The 16,897-nt window shown below is 29.7% G+C and overlaps 4 protein-coding genes across 8 annotated transcripts; 2 read left to right on the plus strand and 2 right to left on the minus strand.

Annotated features, from left to right (window-relative positions):
• Positions 1-57: 57 nt before the first annotated feature.
• Positions 58-4,391, plus strand: LOC138938127 (putative leucine-rich repeat-containing protein DDB_G0290503). Its single transcript, XM_070304890.1, has 9 exons — positions 58-224; positions 639-745; positions 831-985; positions 1,075-1,293; positions 1,408-1,527; positions 1,630-1,856; positions 2,002-2,074; positions 2,157-2,611; positions 2,771-4,391. Exons 1-9 carry the CDS (start codon positions 163-165, stop codon positions 3,984-3,986), a joined length of 2,634 nt encoding a protein of 877 aa, XP_070160991.1. The 5' UTR covers positions 58-162; the 3' UTR covers positions 3,987-4,391.
• Positions 4,392-4,461: 70 nt separating this feature from the next.
• Positions 4,462-6,111, plus strand: Bet3 (blocked early in transport 3). Of its 2 annotated transcripts, XM_070304928.1 has the most exons (3): positions 4,462-4,791; positions 5,012-5,064; positions 5,377-6,111. In XM_070304928.1, exons 2-3 carry the CDS (start codon positions 5,026-5,028, stop codon positions 5,872-5,874), a joined length of 537 nt encoding a protein of 178 aa, XP_070161029.1. In that variant the 5' UTR covers positions 4,462-4,791; positions 5,012-5,025; the 3' UTR covers positions 5,875-6,111. The 2 variants fall into 2 exon arrangements, with proteins under 2 accessions (XP_070161029.1, XP_070161028.1); XM_070304927.1 differs by lacking the exon at positions 4,462-4,791 and having other exon boundaries at positions 4,798-5,064; positions 5,377-6,110.
• Positions 6,112-8,101: 1,990 nt separating this feature from the next.
• Red (LysM peptidoglycan-binding domain-containing protein red) lies at positions 8,102-10,786 on the minus strand. Of its 4 annotated transcripts, none has more exons than XM_070305413.1 (5): positions 10,347-10,783; positions 9,897-10,080; positions 9,642-9,791; positions 9,422-9,546; positions 8,102-9,207 (listed from the first exon to the last, which is right to left on the minus strand). In XM_070305413.1, the coding sequence occupies exons 2-5, from the start codon at positions 10,071-10,073 to the stop codon at positions 8,970-8,972; spliced, it is 690 nt and encodes a 229-aa protein (XP_070161514.1). In that variant the 5' UTR covers positions 10,074-10,080; positions 10,347-10,783; the 3' UTR covers positions 8,102-8,969. The 4 variants fall into 4 exon arrangements, with proteins under 4 accessions (XP_070161514.1, XP_070161513.1, XP_070161512.1 ...); XM_070305412.1 differs by having other exon boundaries at positions 9,897-10,191; positions 10,347-10,781; XM_070305411.1 differs by having other exon boundaries at positions 9,897-10,781.
• A 210-nt stretch (positions 10,787-10,996) lies between these two features.
• Cka (Connector of kinase to AP-1) lies at positions 10,997-16,824 on the minus strand. Its single transcript, XM_070305410.1, has 11 exons — positions 15,918-16,824; positions 15,395-15,498; positions 14,742-14,966; positions 14,347-14,548; positions 13,949-14,110; positions 13,671-13,809; positions 13,387-13,514; positions 13,110-13,288; positions 12,675-13,012; positions 12,149-12,460; positions 10,997-12,011 (listed from the first exon to the last, which is right to left on the minus strand). Exons 1-11 carry the CDS (start codon positions 16,185-16,187, stop codon positions 11,842-11,844), a joined length of 2,229 nt encoding a protein of 742 aa, XP_070161511.1. The 5' UTR covers positions 16,188-16,824; the 3' UTR covers positions 10,997-11,841.
• Positions 16,825-16,897: the final 73 nt, after the last annotated feature.

Consider the following 16,897-nt stretch of genomic DNA (forward strand, 5'->3'; position numbering starts at 1 on the left):
AAGCAGTGGTATCAACGCAGAGTACTCAAAACAATTATGGACGTCGACAACATAGCCCATAAAGAATATCTGACAGTTCTGTGACAACTAACAACTTGATAAAGTTGTAAAAATAACATGCAATTACAATGTGAGTCGTAATGTGCTGTGTATAAATATAAAATGCAAACTGAAACATCTATCTTACCGGTTGTACAGCTTAATGTGCATAGAACAGTCAATAGGTAAATAAAACTTTGAGAATCTACTGTCTATGATATACTTATAAATTGCATTCCTTATTATAGATACTCAAAACTATTCAGATAACACAAAAAAAATGTATATTCCTAGTTAAAATTTATTCAAAACGCTTTTCATAGATATATCGTTAATTTATATATCTAAGTTTATATATATATTATAGGGAATAGATAATATATATATATGTATATATATATATATATATATATATATATATATATATATATATATATATATATATTATTATCTATTCCCTCCCCCCTTTAGTATTCAAATGATATTACGTTATACAATACAAATTATAATTTTGTAATAATAAAAAGAAAAAAAGAAGAGAATTGTTATAAACTTTATTTTAAATTAATGTATTTGATCTATTAAATATGCAATTGCAGAAATCCAAAGCTTGATATAAAAAACTCAACACTAGAATCTAAAAAGCTATCTCCTTGCAAAAAAACATTATTTCCATCAAACAGAAAATGCTTGAACCCTTTACTTGGTTTGTATACAAATATATTAAAATATATTAATTATTATATACAATAATATTTTATAACATTGTACATATATTTATACATATATAGGTGCGCCATATAGAGGTAGTATTAAACAACAATCATTATCGGATGAACCAAAATCTAGTGATAAAAGCGTTCTCGGACAAAGAGTAATATCAGCAAAAATGCTTCGTTTCAAGCAGTTACAAAATCAATTAGCTGATGCACACTATCATCTTAACGTAAGTTTTGAAAGATATGCCAATATGCTCTATATATTTAATACTGGGGTTATTTATATATTTAATACAAAAATAATTTCCTCTTATAGGAATTAGCAAACGAAAACAGATTATTAAAAGCATTGCAGAAAAGACAAGATTCTGCATTAAGGCGTTATGAAGGTACAAATGCTGAGTTACCAAGACTTATAAATTCACATCACGAAGAACTGAGAATACTTCAAACAAAATATAAGAAATTAAAAGAATTACATAAAGACACATGCAATTTGTTGAAAGAAAAAGAAAATGAACTTTATTCTGCAAATGTGAGTTCCACACATAATTGTAATATATATATATATATATATATATTATAATAATATTTACATATAAATAATGTGTAATATTTGTCATGAATTTTTAAAAATATTATTTTGCAGTCACAAAACAAGCATCTATTACAACTTAGTAAAGATCGAAATCTTGAAGAGAGAGAAAAGTTACAGTTGCAATTATCTGACATGAATCATAAAATGCAACAGCAACAAGAAACTATACAGGTAGCTGTCAATATATTTATTTTATAGTAATAGATAGCAGAAATAAAATACACGCTTTAATTACATTATAAAATTATTACTCACAAAATATTATCTCTCCAGCTCTTACACAGAAAACTTGCACTTGAAACTAAGAGTTTAAAGCATCAATTACATGTAGAGATTTCTAAACACAAGGAGACACAGAAAAACTTGCAGGAAAAAATAGAGAAATTGAAGAGTTTAGAATATTTATTAGATAATAGAGAAAAGAGATTATATTATAATGGTCAGTTGCCAATTTATAATAAAGAAAAAAATCTAGGTAGTCATTCTTTTACAAATCTCAGGTACAAAAATTATATTTTATATATATATATATATATATATATATATATATATATATATATATTTATTATATATATATATATTTATTTATTTCTCTTTAATAATGTATATAAAATATAAAAATTTATTAATATATATATATCTTAGCATTCCCTCCAATCCAGTTAAAATATCTAGCAGGAGTAAAAAAAGCGGAACAGATATATCAAAGAACAATTTGGTGAGAATAAAATACATGTAACTTACATGTAATTAAGCATGAAATAATTAATAAAGATTTTACAAATGTGATATAATTGTAGCCATTACTTGATGCATTGGAATCTAATGAAGATGAAAAAGTGATTCAAGTGACAAATGATACGAATCATTCAGTGGATCGATTGAAATCGGAAACAATGGCAAGCCTACAACAAATACGAAAGTTTCGGTTGCAAAAATCACCACATATGCGTAAAAACGCGCATTCTATGGACGATTTAAGATTTAGATCTAATGATCCAGAAATGAAAGCACATAATGAAAAAATCACAATGGACTATAAAGAAATGTTAGAGAGAAATGATCCCAATAACGATAAAAACGAAAGTGGCAAATTACGAAAATTGTTTAGCAAAATAAAAAACCAAAATCTGCGAAAAGAATTGAACATTGAATTTGATCACTCATCTGATGATGGAGTGAATGACAATAGTAATAAATATATGAAATCTTATGTCACAGATACTGCACAGAAATCTAGAGAATTATATGAGAGGTATATGTAGTAAGAAAATATGTACAGTTTTCTAAGAAATCATAATGCAGTATTATGTAATTAGATTCTTTTATCTTTAGTGTATTCATCTCTATCGTATAATTATTGATATAATAACTCTATCTTTATACTGCAATTATTTTGTTGTTTTTATTATAGATTAATTAGCAGCACAGACGATATCTCTGACACTTTGGATGATATGATGAAAAAGGCAAATTATAGCAATGAAGAAGAAGAAGAATTAAATGCAAGTTTAGCAAAGGACCTAATGTTTCAAAAGCACAAGAGCAGATTAAGAGTATTACAACATTATAGAAACAAAGATGTTTATGATAGTGACTCTGAATTTGATTCCGATGAAAAAATAGATACAAATGGAGATTCTTCCATAGAATATAAAACCAATAATTTTCAAACTGATTTATCTAAGTATACCAAATTTAGTAAATCTTTTAATGATATTGTTCATTCAGAGCATGATGCTTTAGAAATGAAGGAACAGTCTGTCATTGAGAGATTAAAAGATACACAGCTACAAAGGATATCTGATCACATTCTAGACGATTTCCATATGGAAAACAGAGAAGTTCCTCAACAATCTTCAAAGAAAACATGGCTGGAAAAACAACAATTTCTGGAAAATGATGGAATAGAAAATTCATCTATCGACATTAAAAAAGAAGATTATATAAAAGAAAAAGATGAAATACATTTTGAAGATAAGCCAGTATATGCTAATACATCGTATAACAAGGTATATTGTGATACAAATAATGAGAGCGAAGAAATGAAAAATTTACAAAGTCCAGAAAGGAGAGAAGATAAAACAAATTTACAGGAAGAGGAATCTACAACAAACTCTGATGAAAGCAATTGTTCTGCTAACTTACAATTAGAAGAAGAATATCTTAAGCCTAGAATAGAGGAAATGCCAAGTGTAATAGATGAAAGCAATGAAGAAACATTAAATAAAAATAATTTCGATGTAAAAACAAAAAATAAATTGAATGCTTCATTAGAAGCAGAGAATGTTAATACCTTATCCAACAATGTTCAGTCTCATCAGACTAAACAAACTAATAGTACAAAAGCTGAGCAAATAGACAATAAACAAATAAATGACAAAAAGAAAGTAATTAATTATGATAAAGAAAAGCTATTGGCTACAATGAAAGCTATCGATGACAACGAAAATATTGAATATCTAAATCAAGGATTCAAGAATCACAACACAACCAGAATGCAAATAACGGAGAATTTATATCGCGGCTTACCCACACACTCGAAACCAAAACGCGATATTATTAAAGATATATTTGAAGACAACCACATAGAACATAAAGTCAGAAGCACTTGTAGTAAATCCCATTGAGATTTTAGAAACAGTTACATTGAAGATCATAGTAAATAGCACAAAACTTATTTTCTCTTATCTTTCTTCAATTCCATTAAACTGTATGTGCAAATGTATCGAGAGATATAATATTATAAAAAGAAGACATATATATACATTATATTTTTTTCTAGAGCGTATGGAAGTTTATATCAACTTGCCTGAGTTTATGCTACTGAATATATTAGATATACTTTATCCGAAACTACATGAGAAGAATGTATTTTATCTTTTAATAAAAAAAAATAAATAAATATAAAATTTATCTCACAAAAATCAAATCGATATATCTGACCACAGGACTGCACACAATCGCACGCGACATAATGAAGATTTAGGAGATGTTCTGTTTGACATTACGAAAGATTTGAATCATTTGATTGATCAACCAGAATAAAAGGAGTAAACATTTCTTTACTCTGATTGGTCAATAATGTTAAACGGAGCACATCCTCGATTGATATCTCGATTAAAATCGATAGTCAATCGATTTTATATTTACAGTTAAACCCTCTATTCTGGAACTGTCAAAGACCGAGGTTCTTCGCTATTCTGAAATCTCTCCTCCATTACCATCATATTCTATATATAACTATAGAATAAAAATATAATTACTCTGTAATTTATCCATTTTCTCATTTTACATAATTACGTAAAACATCTAGCAAATGTGTTATGAGAGATTAATGAAAAGAAAATTACAATAAAATACTTTATAAAACATAACTGATTCGGAATAATTTAGAATTGCGGAAAATCCAGAATACCGGAAGACAGAATAAAGGTACTTTATCGCGAAAAAAAGAAACTCAACCTCAGATGCTTCCGATGCTCACTTGCAATAAATAACAAATTATTCAAAGAAATCTAAAAGTTTTATATTCAATATTCTTAGTAATCTTTAATATGTATTCCGAACTTTATATTGTGTAAATTTAGACGGGAATAATATTTCAAATAAACAATTATCAACTAGCAGTTTAACGTCACGTACTGTCCCGTAGGGCAATTGTCAACAATGTCACGAACTGGAACGAAACTTGACGCGAAAAAAGTGGCAAGTATCCCATTATTTTGTACGTACACACATGGAAAATTAATTCAATATTGATAAATGTCATATAATTTTTTTCACATTTGTTTCAAGTATAAAATTAATCTTGAAGGATTATGGACATGTATTCTTATTACTTTAAAGTAATAAGAATTAATGATTATTTTGAAATTTTACATTTATAAATTTTAGAAATTAATATTAATGTATCAACCGTTTGTGTGTGCGTATCATGAAAAATAATATTGTTCTTTTATTTATGTCTAGTATTAATTTATGATTTACTTTTATATATATATGTATTTTATATTACAGAATTCTGAATTATTTACTCTAACTTATGGCGCACTTGTTGCCCAATTGATCAAAGACTATGAAAATGTGGAAGACGTTAACAAGCAATTAGAAAGAATGGGATATAATATAGGAATTCGATTGATAGAGGATTTTCTAGCACGGACTGGTTCTGGTCGATGTTATGACTTTAGAGATACAGCAGAAAAGATTCAAAGTGGCTTTAAGATATTTCTCGGTATAACACCATCAATTACAAATTGGAGCCCAGCTGGTGATGAATTCTCTCTATGCTTTGAGATAAATCCGTTAACGGAATTTGTAGAATTACCAGATAATTGTTCAAACTTGAAGTATTGCAATATACTAACTGGTGTACTTAGAGGAGCTTGCGAAATGGTGCAAATGGAAATCGCTTGCTGGTTTGTACAAGATCAACTTAAAAACGACAATATAACTGAATTACGTGTAAAATTCGTCAAAAGATTAGAAGATGCGATACCAGCAGGCGAGGATTGAATATATCTGTTATCTAATGTGCAAATGTTATCTATAACTATGTATCATTTTAATGATAAAATATTTTATATTTTGTGTTAAGATACAATTATAATAATAAGATATATTAATCACACATGTATTTTTTCATACACTGCTTGCATTTCACAATTTTTTGTTTAAAAGTAATATATTGAGGATTTCATTTTTACATTACTGCTTATATTAATGTAACAATAGTGAAATAAAATATGCCAACTTTATACACACAAATATACTAGTACAAATTATTTTATTTTTATAAAAATGATTATTTTTTATAAAATATATTGAAAAATCTCTTTCCTGCTTTTAGATAATAGATAATAAAATAATCGTTTCTTTTCCGCAAAGAATATGTCCATGTGTCATATGTGCAGCCTTGATTATAAAGGTTATATTCGCATCAAGTGTCAAATGTAAGAAGAGAGTTAAAAGATCTTATTTATATTTTTGCTGCAATTTTGTATTTCTTTTTTATTGCATTTAAAGAGAGTGTAAAGGAAGATATGTTCCAGTTATAATATCTCTTATTAAAATAATGATAATTACAATAATAGAATAATTAATATATACTAGTAGCATACATTTTTTTTGGTAAGTTTTGCCATTATCTTTTTTTTATAACTTTTATAACATATATTACAATATATTATATATATTGCAATATATAAGCTTCTCTTTCCGCATTTTTAGCTTACATTTGATAAAATTTTCTCGTCAGACAATTACTTTTAGTAATAATATTAAAACACAATAATAATGATAATTATTTTCTTTAGATATATATTTTTAAATTATTCTCTGCATCATACCTATTTTTGGTATATTATGGATGTGAGATGCAAGCATTGTAGTAAATCTCTTTTTAAAAATGATTCTAATTTGTTTAATGCACATTACGAAGTAAAGCAGCATCCAATAGATATAGAATGTCAGACAGATAAATCTGATAGCTGTTCATATATGACTTCAGAAAATGCACCGGATTGGATCATGAATATTATTAATCAGGTATATTTTCCTTATTAAAATTAAAAAATACGTTTGTATATGAAGTCTAAGCCAAATAATTGTTTTTACAGGAATCTTGGACTAAGGGTAAATTACATTGTCCATATTGCAACAGTCGCTTAGGATCTTTCAATTTTGTAAGTAATACAAAGTGTTACTGCGATAAGTATGTAACACCTCCCATAAGATTAGTCAACTCTAAAATAGATATATTATATGAAAGAATAAAATAATAACATAACAAATAAACTGTTAGAGAATATATGTGTACTATATATATCATTATTCTTTATACATATTTCTAAGACTATTTTCAAAATAAAAAAAATTGAGAGAAATTATGGAAAATATATTTCCATATATATATATATTTGTTAATATATAGAAACTGTGTACTTTATGACGTGTGAAGATTATTGATATATCATTTTGAATAATTCAAGTTTTTTTTATACAGTTACAATGTGGAAAATAAGATTTATTATATATTTTTTAAATTCTTTATTTAATTTATATTTATATCTTTTTTATATAGTCATATCATTTAGTTATATTTTTCCTAACTTACATATTAAGACTATATAATATATTTATATAATGATGAAAAGAGGCAGAGAGGATGCCTCAAAAAGATTATAACATATTATATATAATTTATATATATATCTATTTATATATATGTATAACATTTTATATATATTTTTACAATAAAATTACATTATATTAAGTATTATTCTTAGAGAACATTTTATCAACTAGTATTGCTATTAACAATATGTACAACATAAAATATAGAATTTTATTAGATTATGTACAAAATTGGATACATATATACATATATATGTGTGTGTGTGTGTGTGTGTATATACATAGCATATATATGATATACGATGTATATCAAGTCTATAGGTATACAAGTATTCTTTTTTAGAAATAATTCGTTACTAATTTTTATCGCTTTTTTAATAAAAATTATAAGTTTAAATAATGAAATCTTTTTTAGCTTCTGAATCTCTTTATATAGTATATTTTAAAGAATTATGATTTTTAAAATTGTGTGTGTGAGGAGATTATAATATTTACATAATTGAGTGATATTATTTAAGATATGCTTTAATAATATTATACACCAATGAAATGAATATTATTTATAAAAAATTTAAATTCAATTAAGAATTAAAATTAAAGGAACCATTTTATAATAATTTTATATTTTTGTCAGAATTGCTGCCTTTTTTCTTAATTTGTTGATAATAATCTTTTGGCTAGGATTTTGATAAACAAAATAATAATATTTATACATATATATTTAATATTCCAAAAATATGTGTTATATATTTTGTTTTTGACTGCAAGAAAAAAAGAGATTAAGAATTTATAATAAGATAGCTAAGAGAAAATAAAATATATATTATTATTATAATAAATATAACAATTTGTTTAAAAAAGTCATATTGCATATAGATAGATTCTACAATTTAGTTGTATATGTAGTTTTGCGCTATTTTTCTATTATGCAGCTATTTTTCATGAAGCTGCTTTTAGTGTTTGTAATTTTATCACAGTGCTTTATAAAGTTAAAAAAAAGAAAGTAAGAAAATGTATGTCAATTTTTATGTGAGATATTTAATTAGACAAAAACAAAGTATTGAGAGAATTTTTACATAATATAGATTTTTTCTTTTTTTTTTTGTGTTCAAGGCACATACGGTCCACTAAATATTAGTTAAACAGTTTACCGTAATGTTCAAATAGTATAAAAATTAGTTGATTTACTTATGATATTATTATGGCAAAAAAAAAAAAAAAACATAAAGTTGAAATACAATGATGATGCATTCATTATGTAAGATTAATCTTAAATCTATAAGAATATAAACAATTTTTTGATAGCAAAAATCAAAAAGGGACAATGCAGTTCAATTAAATTTATAATTGGATCAATTAATATTGAATATGAGAAACAATCTCCTATATCACATTGATATACAGTATATCCTTTCCTATAAGCTTTTTAATAACAGTCGATAATCAGGATATTACAACCCAATAAAACTTAAACGCTACAATTGAAACATTTCATCTTGTTGCTGCTCGAGTCTTTGTAAGGAAGTCTTTACTTTTTTTCCTTGTGTCATTACTACAGCAGTTGGAAAATTATGCATATCACTAGAGGACATGGGTCTGACAGAGTCAGAGGAGGATGTCGAATAAGTATTCGACATAGTAGGAAATGAATTTCGTAATTTAGCAGATCCATGCCGTCGTTGTACATAAACATCATTGCTATCAGCACAGAATCTGTAATGAAATGATTTATTGATGAAAATATTTATTTTTATATTAGATATGCTTAAATTTGAATTTGCAAATAAGAGATTGTGAACGTTTTTGTTTTTATTTTTATATCTCTTTTTTAAAATTATCAGTTTGATATTTTATATATAATGCATGCTTTTAAAAATATATAAATTTTATTTAAATTATATTGCATAAAACAAAGAAAATAACTTACTCACTGTTCCCTTGAGCGCGTTTGACTTCTTTCTTGACATTAGCTATTGAAGTATCCATTTTAGCTAAGAAATCGTTAACTGAACTTTCATCATCAATAGATGATATCGAAGAAGGACTAGATATCTGCAAAATATCCCATTAATATTTGTAAAACATGCCTATTCTTAATAGAATATAATAATGTATGCTTTTTATGCCTTTTTTTAAATTTTACTTACATTTGGAGGGATGTCATGTTCTTCAGGAGCTACTGGTTCATTATTACATATAGCAGCAGAATTATCTGTATTAATAGGAATAAGCAAATGTTCTCGTAAAAATAAACTATCTGAAGCCCATAATCTATTAACCCTTCTTATTTGTTCTGTCTGCAAAAGTTGATATCATTTATATAATGCAATGATTATTGTCTTAAGCAAGTTATATCAAACATCGAATAAAATACAAATGTGGCAAATGTAGATAAGTCATACCGTAACTCCATATTTCAGAGCTATTCCTTGGAGGGTGTCTGTAGGACACACTGTATGTTTCACTAAACTCTCGGTCCTTGTCATGTGTTTAGCTGTACTCCCATACTTCTTTAGGGCCTTCCCAGTATCTCGAATGCATCTACGCTCCTCCATCTCTCTAGCACCATTCCTTTCCATTCTTAGGCTTTAAGTAATGATGCTCATAAGAGAATATAGGACATGCCGTAATTCATCAACGTTTCAAATCAATGAATTAGATCAATCTATATTATTCGCGCATAATCTCTCGCATAACCTGTTCGACGATTTTATGGGATTAGACGATTAAACATTCTGTCAATTTTCGATAAAACGAGTGAGGGTCACATCGAAAAATTCGCATTGTTTCACTAATTTCTTTCCGTCTTTTAACATCTTACGCGAGATGAAACTTAAGGATTTAACACTTACAAAGTGCAATAATAAACGATTTTTAAGAAGCTGGAAGCGCTTTCATGCTTAGAACAGCGTGCACGCGTGTGCGAAATTTTATCATTTTCTTAAGATCATTGACAATTTTCTCGTTGATTTTTGTCGAAATAGTCACGAGGAATATCACGCGATCACACCGACACATGTATGGTACAAACGCTATGGCTGATTAACGTGATCGCATCTGAGTGCGAAAAAGTTTCTCAGACAGTTATTATAATATAGTAGTGCATCCACATTGCATTGGTTACTGAAAGATGGCATTATATATATATCACGATTTACATAAAATAGCATCCATAATAAAATGCAATCTTAAAAAGCATATGAAAGATAATTTTCATTTTGTTATGTTTTTTTGATACGTCTTTAAAGTAAAATTATTCGGAAAAATTATTTCTTGTAAATAAAAAAAGGGAAGTCCTCTCCGTTTCGAGTCACGTGAAACTGCATAGAAAATGAAGTAATCATATGACAGCATGACTTTTGTGATCGAGAAATGTATAATCGATCGCTTTATTACACTACATTACACAATGTTTAATACTATATTTACAAGGTAAATTAAAAAGAATTAAAAATTTAACTTAAAGTATACAACCGATAATATTTGGATAATTTTGCGTTTTATGGGCATATAAAATAAGAAAATAATGGAATGAGATTTTAATAAAAAAAATGTTCATTATAATACGTTACACAGAAAGTTATCTATTTTTAAATACAATATATTACAGAGAAACACACAATTTTTTATATAATTTATTGTTATAATATGTCTATTATAATTAGCTTATGATTATTATTATCATTATTATGTTGTGTGCTAGCCTCGATGAATATATAAGGCAGCAGGAAAAATTATGTGTAATGGGAGACTAATTAATGCATTTTTTTTAGTTAGGACAACTGTATCGTCGATTATTACGATTGTATTAATCCCCAGTAGCAGTGTGCAACAGTAACGGCGATATTGGTAATAAATAGTTAACGTAAGGATAAATATTACGCTACCGCGGCAGTGTACTTCCTGGATTCTGTGGGTAAGGGGTTGGTTCCTCTAATTATCGGGACTATATCGGCTAATATTCTACATGATAGACCCCTCCCCGCTATTTTCCAAATAGTATTGGCTACTTAATGATGATTAACATCAACAAGCAGCGCGTTTATATTTAAACTTATTTTTTTCCATAAACTGTCACAGACAAGAGTTATGGATAAAATTTTCATTTCCTCTTATAAATACCTATACGATCAATTTGATTTTTTTATAAACCGGTACCTCGGAGAAAGGGATCAGAGAACGATCAGAGACAACGGAAATTGGAAATGTGTATACGTATCTGTATATGTATGCTGATGGACACAAAGTTATAAGGCTATCTAAAAAAGAATAAGAGTACAAAAACTGCTTGATTTGATGTAATAATAGAAATTATTTTGATGTAAGTGTATCCCGGATTTACACATTTCACACAAACACTTTGGCGAGAGCGTCGGCGCCAGCACTCGCTATAAATGGTCGTGATGGGTGGAACGCTACATCTAAAATACTTTCGTCAAATTTCTTCCGATGCGCTGTTATTTCTTGAACACAAGTCTTGTTATCCATATTCCATAATCTTATACTGCAATCATGACCTGCATAATAATAATTACTGAATTAGAAACGATAATACATGACCTTGAAGATTTAATTTTAACTAGTATGATTATTTCATGTTTTGAAATTTCGTTATCCTAACAGGATTGATTATTTTCTGTATCTTTGTACTTACTTCCTGAAAGTAAATATAGACCATGAGGATCTACAGCGAGACTAGTAACTGCGTCCAAATGCGCCACCATCGCGTGAGCAAGAGTAGCTGATCGGTGGTCGTAAAATCGAATATGCCGATCTTCATGCGCCGCCACAACGAGCGGTAATGTTGGATGCGCTACAACGCGATTTACGCCTTTCGTTTCGTTTGCCTCGAGTCGCGCAACGATCGCACCAGTTTCAGTATCAAATACTACGCAAGCTCCTTCATAAGCTACGACCAGTTTGTGCGGCTCGTCTCTGATAAAGTCAACTGAAGTCGGTATGCCATCTATAAAAAAAATAAAAAAATTTATTATGACATATATTATTTAATAATCTACAAATGTACAATACATAGAAAAAACTTACATTCAATCAATATTTGCTAGATAAAGTTCTGCGAATTTGACTTTTGTGTTATTTTAGCATAAAACTTGCTCTACTTTCTAACAATTTAATGATGTATTGCTTTAAGTTTAAAACGTTATATAATATTTGTGTACCTTGTTCCGAGACATATGTATTGAGAAGAGGTTGCGGGGCCTGCGGAGCCCATAATTTTACAGTTCCATCTGCACTGAACGACAGCATGGTAGGACGCAGATGGTACATACTCAAACCCCAAACAGCGTTTGTGTGTCCTGTTAATGTGTGACTAAGGACACTTGGTTCGTACGAATCGTATGGATCAATGTTAGCTGATGGAAGTGTCCAGCAATGGATATTGCCATCTAAGCCACCACTGTAACATCGATTGCCCGCACTGCACATGGCTAGACACAATACAGGTCCAGTATGTGATCTGAACGTGTAAAGTGGTTCTACATCTAATGAAGCTGACCTGCATAAGAGGATAAAAAATATAACAATATAATATATTAATATATATATATATATATATATATATATATATTCATAACAAAATAGAATTTACAAACTTTTTCGCTGGAACAGTCTTATGAAGATTCCACAATTTCAGCGTGTGATCATCACTCGCGGTGATAAGAACTGGATCTGTGGGATGGAAGACAAGTGCCCTAACAGCATCGAAATGCGATCGTAATGTATATTTTGCATTCCATGTTTTTCTGAAGGTTTCTTTTGTGGTGGAAACCATCTATTGTGTATAATAATACATATTGGAAGTATTAATAAATTATAATATTAACTCTGAATATTAATTCATAAAGTTGAGAAAACATTCTTTCAACTTACATCGTATGATATTTCTGCATCATTGTTAACACATAATTGTTCTAACTCTCCTAATTCCAATGTAGAATCACCTTCTTTATTTGGACGTCTTGGATCCAGTTGTAATCCTCTATGCATTTCTATTGCATCTGCAAAAGCGTGATTATTTAATTGCAGAAAGTAATAACAATTAGTATGTTTCTCATGTAAATAGATACCAATAGGTAAATAAATACTTCAAAATGAAATACATTTAAAATATAAATCTGAAATATATGAATTAACAAATTAAGAACATTACTTACTCCAATCTGAAGAATTCATTTCCAGATGAATGGAACCAGGTGGTGATTCTTCAATTTCTGTGAGGAGATTTAATTCGTTTAATACCTCTTCTGCCTCTGCATCTGTATCAACATCCTCTCCTAGAAGGGGCATAGATGTCTGCAAGAGAAAGACAAAAGTCATATTAAATACAATAACACACAATACATAATAAATACATAATACATTATAACACAGATAATAAATATATCATAAAGTGAAATATAATGAAAGTATAGAGATAATAATAATCAATTACTTTATTTGGTTTGGTATCTGTATTTGCATCATAAATTTCATCTTCTACATCTCCTTCTTCTTCTTCCATATCCATATCTGTGTGACCCAAGAATTCAAAATTTGCTATAACAGCTGCTTCTGTGTCTAATATCATTGCCTCTGCTATAGAAGATGGCTGTTGCTGAAATGAAAATATTATGTTTTTTATGTACAGTATAATATATAACATATTTAGATACTTTTATAATTTATTTCAATATTTTCTACATTTCCACATAATAAATTTTTATTCATACATTCACGTACGCGCGCGCGCGCACACACACACAAAACAAAAATTACAATTAGCGCTAGCACTTCTTCTTTTTTTTTTTTTAATGTCAATTCATCTAAAAATACATTTACTCATATTTGTACCTTTTTTGCGGCATGCTGTTTTGCCCGACGTAAATGACTTTCATGACATTCGTACTTCTCTTGTACTGTTCCTTCATTTCCATTTAACGCAGGAGTATTAATTTCCTCTGTGTCTGTGTTATTGTTTAAACCAAGCAATGATCGTACTCTGTTTGACCGTACATCTATTATTGTATCAGTATAACCAATCTCTTGCAAATATCTAAAAAAGATAAAGTCTTTCTTTCTTTTATCTTTAAATTTTTTTTTTAAATTAAATTCAGATATTTATATAGTTTTTTTTTTGTTTCTATGTATGATACAATAAATCAATAATAATAATAATAAACTTTATATATTTTAACTTAGTAATTTAAAAATTATATTTTTCTAAAAACAAAACGCATTTTACATACTGCCTTAGAAGCTGACGGCCTTGTCTCCAACTAACATTACTGACAGATGTGAATGAAGCTTCTCCATCTCCGCCTCCTCCTCCACCACTGCCACCACCAGTACCACCACTACTTCCACCACCGCTTTCAGAGATATTGCACGTAGTACCTTCTTCATAAAGAGGTGGTTTGATATCTCCTTGCATTACTAAGTCGGTACCATATTTTAGTTTGTGATACCTTGCTCTGTACAAATTACAAGAAACAACATTCTAATGTTATTATGTGACAGATTATATGAATGGCATTATAAGACATAGATATGCTAATGCAATCACACATAATCTAACAATTTAATAACACAATATTGAGAGCATTTGTCTCATTTATAGATATCTGATTAATGAATATAATTGTATTATGAACTTAGTATATGTTTTTGTGTATAATTACAAAATTAGCAAAAATATAATATATTTATATTATAATATCTGTTTTTAAATAGATGAAAAAAATAATTATATATAATTCTCTTATTTTATATATACATATACGCACACACACACACACACAAATACATTAAATATTATATTTAAAATTCAATTAATTCAAATTAATTAAAAATAATATTGCCGCAGTTATATTATATGTATATTCATAAATGATTTATTTACCTTTCTTGCTTAAGCGCATATTCTAACATTTTTATTCTCCTCACAAGATCATTCTTCAAATTTTCTTGTCCTTTTCTTTCACCCTGAAGGAAAGCTATCCTAGCCTATACAACAAAATACGAAGAACAATTAAAGTCAATGTCAAGAATTTGTCATTTCTGTTCATCATACTGTTCAATATTTTTTATCTTAATAGTTTGCTACTCATTTACATCAGTAATCTCAAATAGCTCGAATATCAAGAGAAAAGGCGCTAGCTACATTTCATATGGTAAATTGAAAGCAACTCTGCTCCGAAAGACTACATATTCGAGTTACAAAAGAAGAAAAAGTTGCTAACATATTCTATCGCAAACATCTGCATTATCCTAAAGCTGACAATCGCTTGAATTTTTTGATGTTTCAATGATTCTTCAATCATATGACAGCTGAAGTAAGTAACGTAAGTAAAAATGAATAATTGTCGCGCGTCCGAGTTGGCGCACGATACCATTTTCATTCGTTGAGTCGAGTCGGTATATACCTGAAATTCCGCCCTGTCCAGCTCCCATTGGGACCTTTCGAGCTCGAAGCGGGCCCATTCGTGTTGGATAAAGTGCAGAATACCAGGCATCGAGTACTGCGGCCGCTGGTCCTTGGCATCGCCGTTGCTGCCATTGTCGCTGCCGCCCTGGTGCTTATTGTTGGCGAGGGAGACATTCGCGCCGCCGGCCAGCTGGCCGTTATGATTTTGGGACGCGGGGCTACAGCTATCCTCCATTGTGTCAACATACAAATGGTTGGGCACCTTCATTTCATGACACGGCGGCCATTACAGCAACTTCCCTTTCTTCGCCGAGTACTCCGAGAGTGCTCACCGGTCGGACAATATATTTCGATCGGCCCGTCGGAAAAAGAGAGACGTAATTATTACGCATGCGGACGCGGTGCGTCTGCGTTCCGCGCGAGAAAAACTCGCAGCCTCGCTCGCTCTCTCGCGATGCTCTCTTACGGAAAAGCGAAGCAGGTATCGCGCGCACGGACGATCGTTTCCTCTCCTTGCTGCGTCGCCCTCGCCCTCGCTCCGTCAACAACGGGTCAACGGGTGAAAGTTATCACGCGGCATGCCTCGTTTCCAGCTGGCAATTGGGAGTTCCTATCTGCACTTGGGCGATCGGTCCGCGCGCATCGTCGTCGAAATTTTAATTTTATCGGCGATTCACCGACGACATTCACTACTACCTCGCGGCTCTCCCTTTCGCCGAGCGGATAGCCCGTTTGTTTTTCTGCTCCTTGCTACGCGGCGCGTTACGGCGTTCGCGTCACTTTTTATTGGCTGTCCGTCTAGTTACGAGATATTCCGACCTTCCACTTGACGCACGAAAGCTCCATTCATCTCTGCGCGACGATCTCCGTGGACCAATGATGTTGATCGCGTCGCGCGACCGTATGTACACACGTCGGTACGAAAGTGAGTAACCTTGTGAACTGAGCCTGGGTGTCATCATTCCGCATTCAAAATAT

The sequence above is a fragment of the Polyergus mexicanus genome, unplaced genomic scaffold (genome assembly GCF_030449975.1).
Source record: "Polyergus mexicanus isolate NDT 795.1 unplaced genomic scaffold, iyPolMexi1.0 SCAF_12, whole genome shotgun sequence".
In the NCBI taxonomy this organism is placed as follows: Eukaryota; Metazoa; Arthropoda; class Insecta; order Hymenoptera; family Formicidae; genus Polyergus; species Polyergus mexicanus.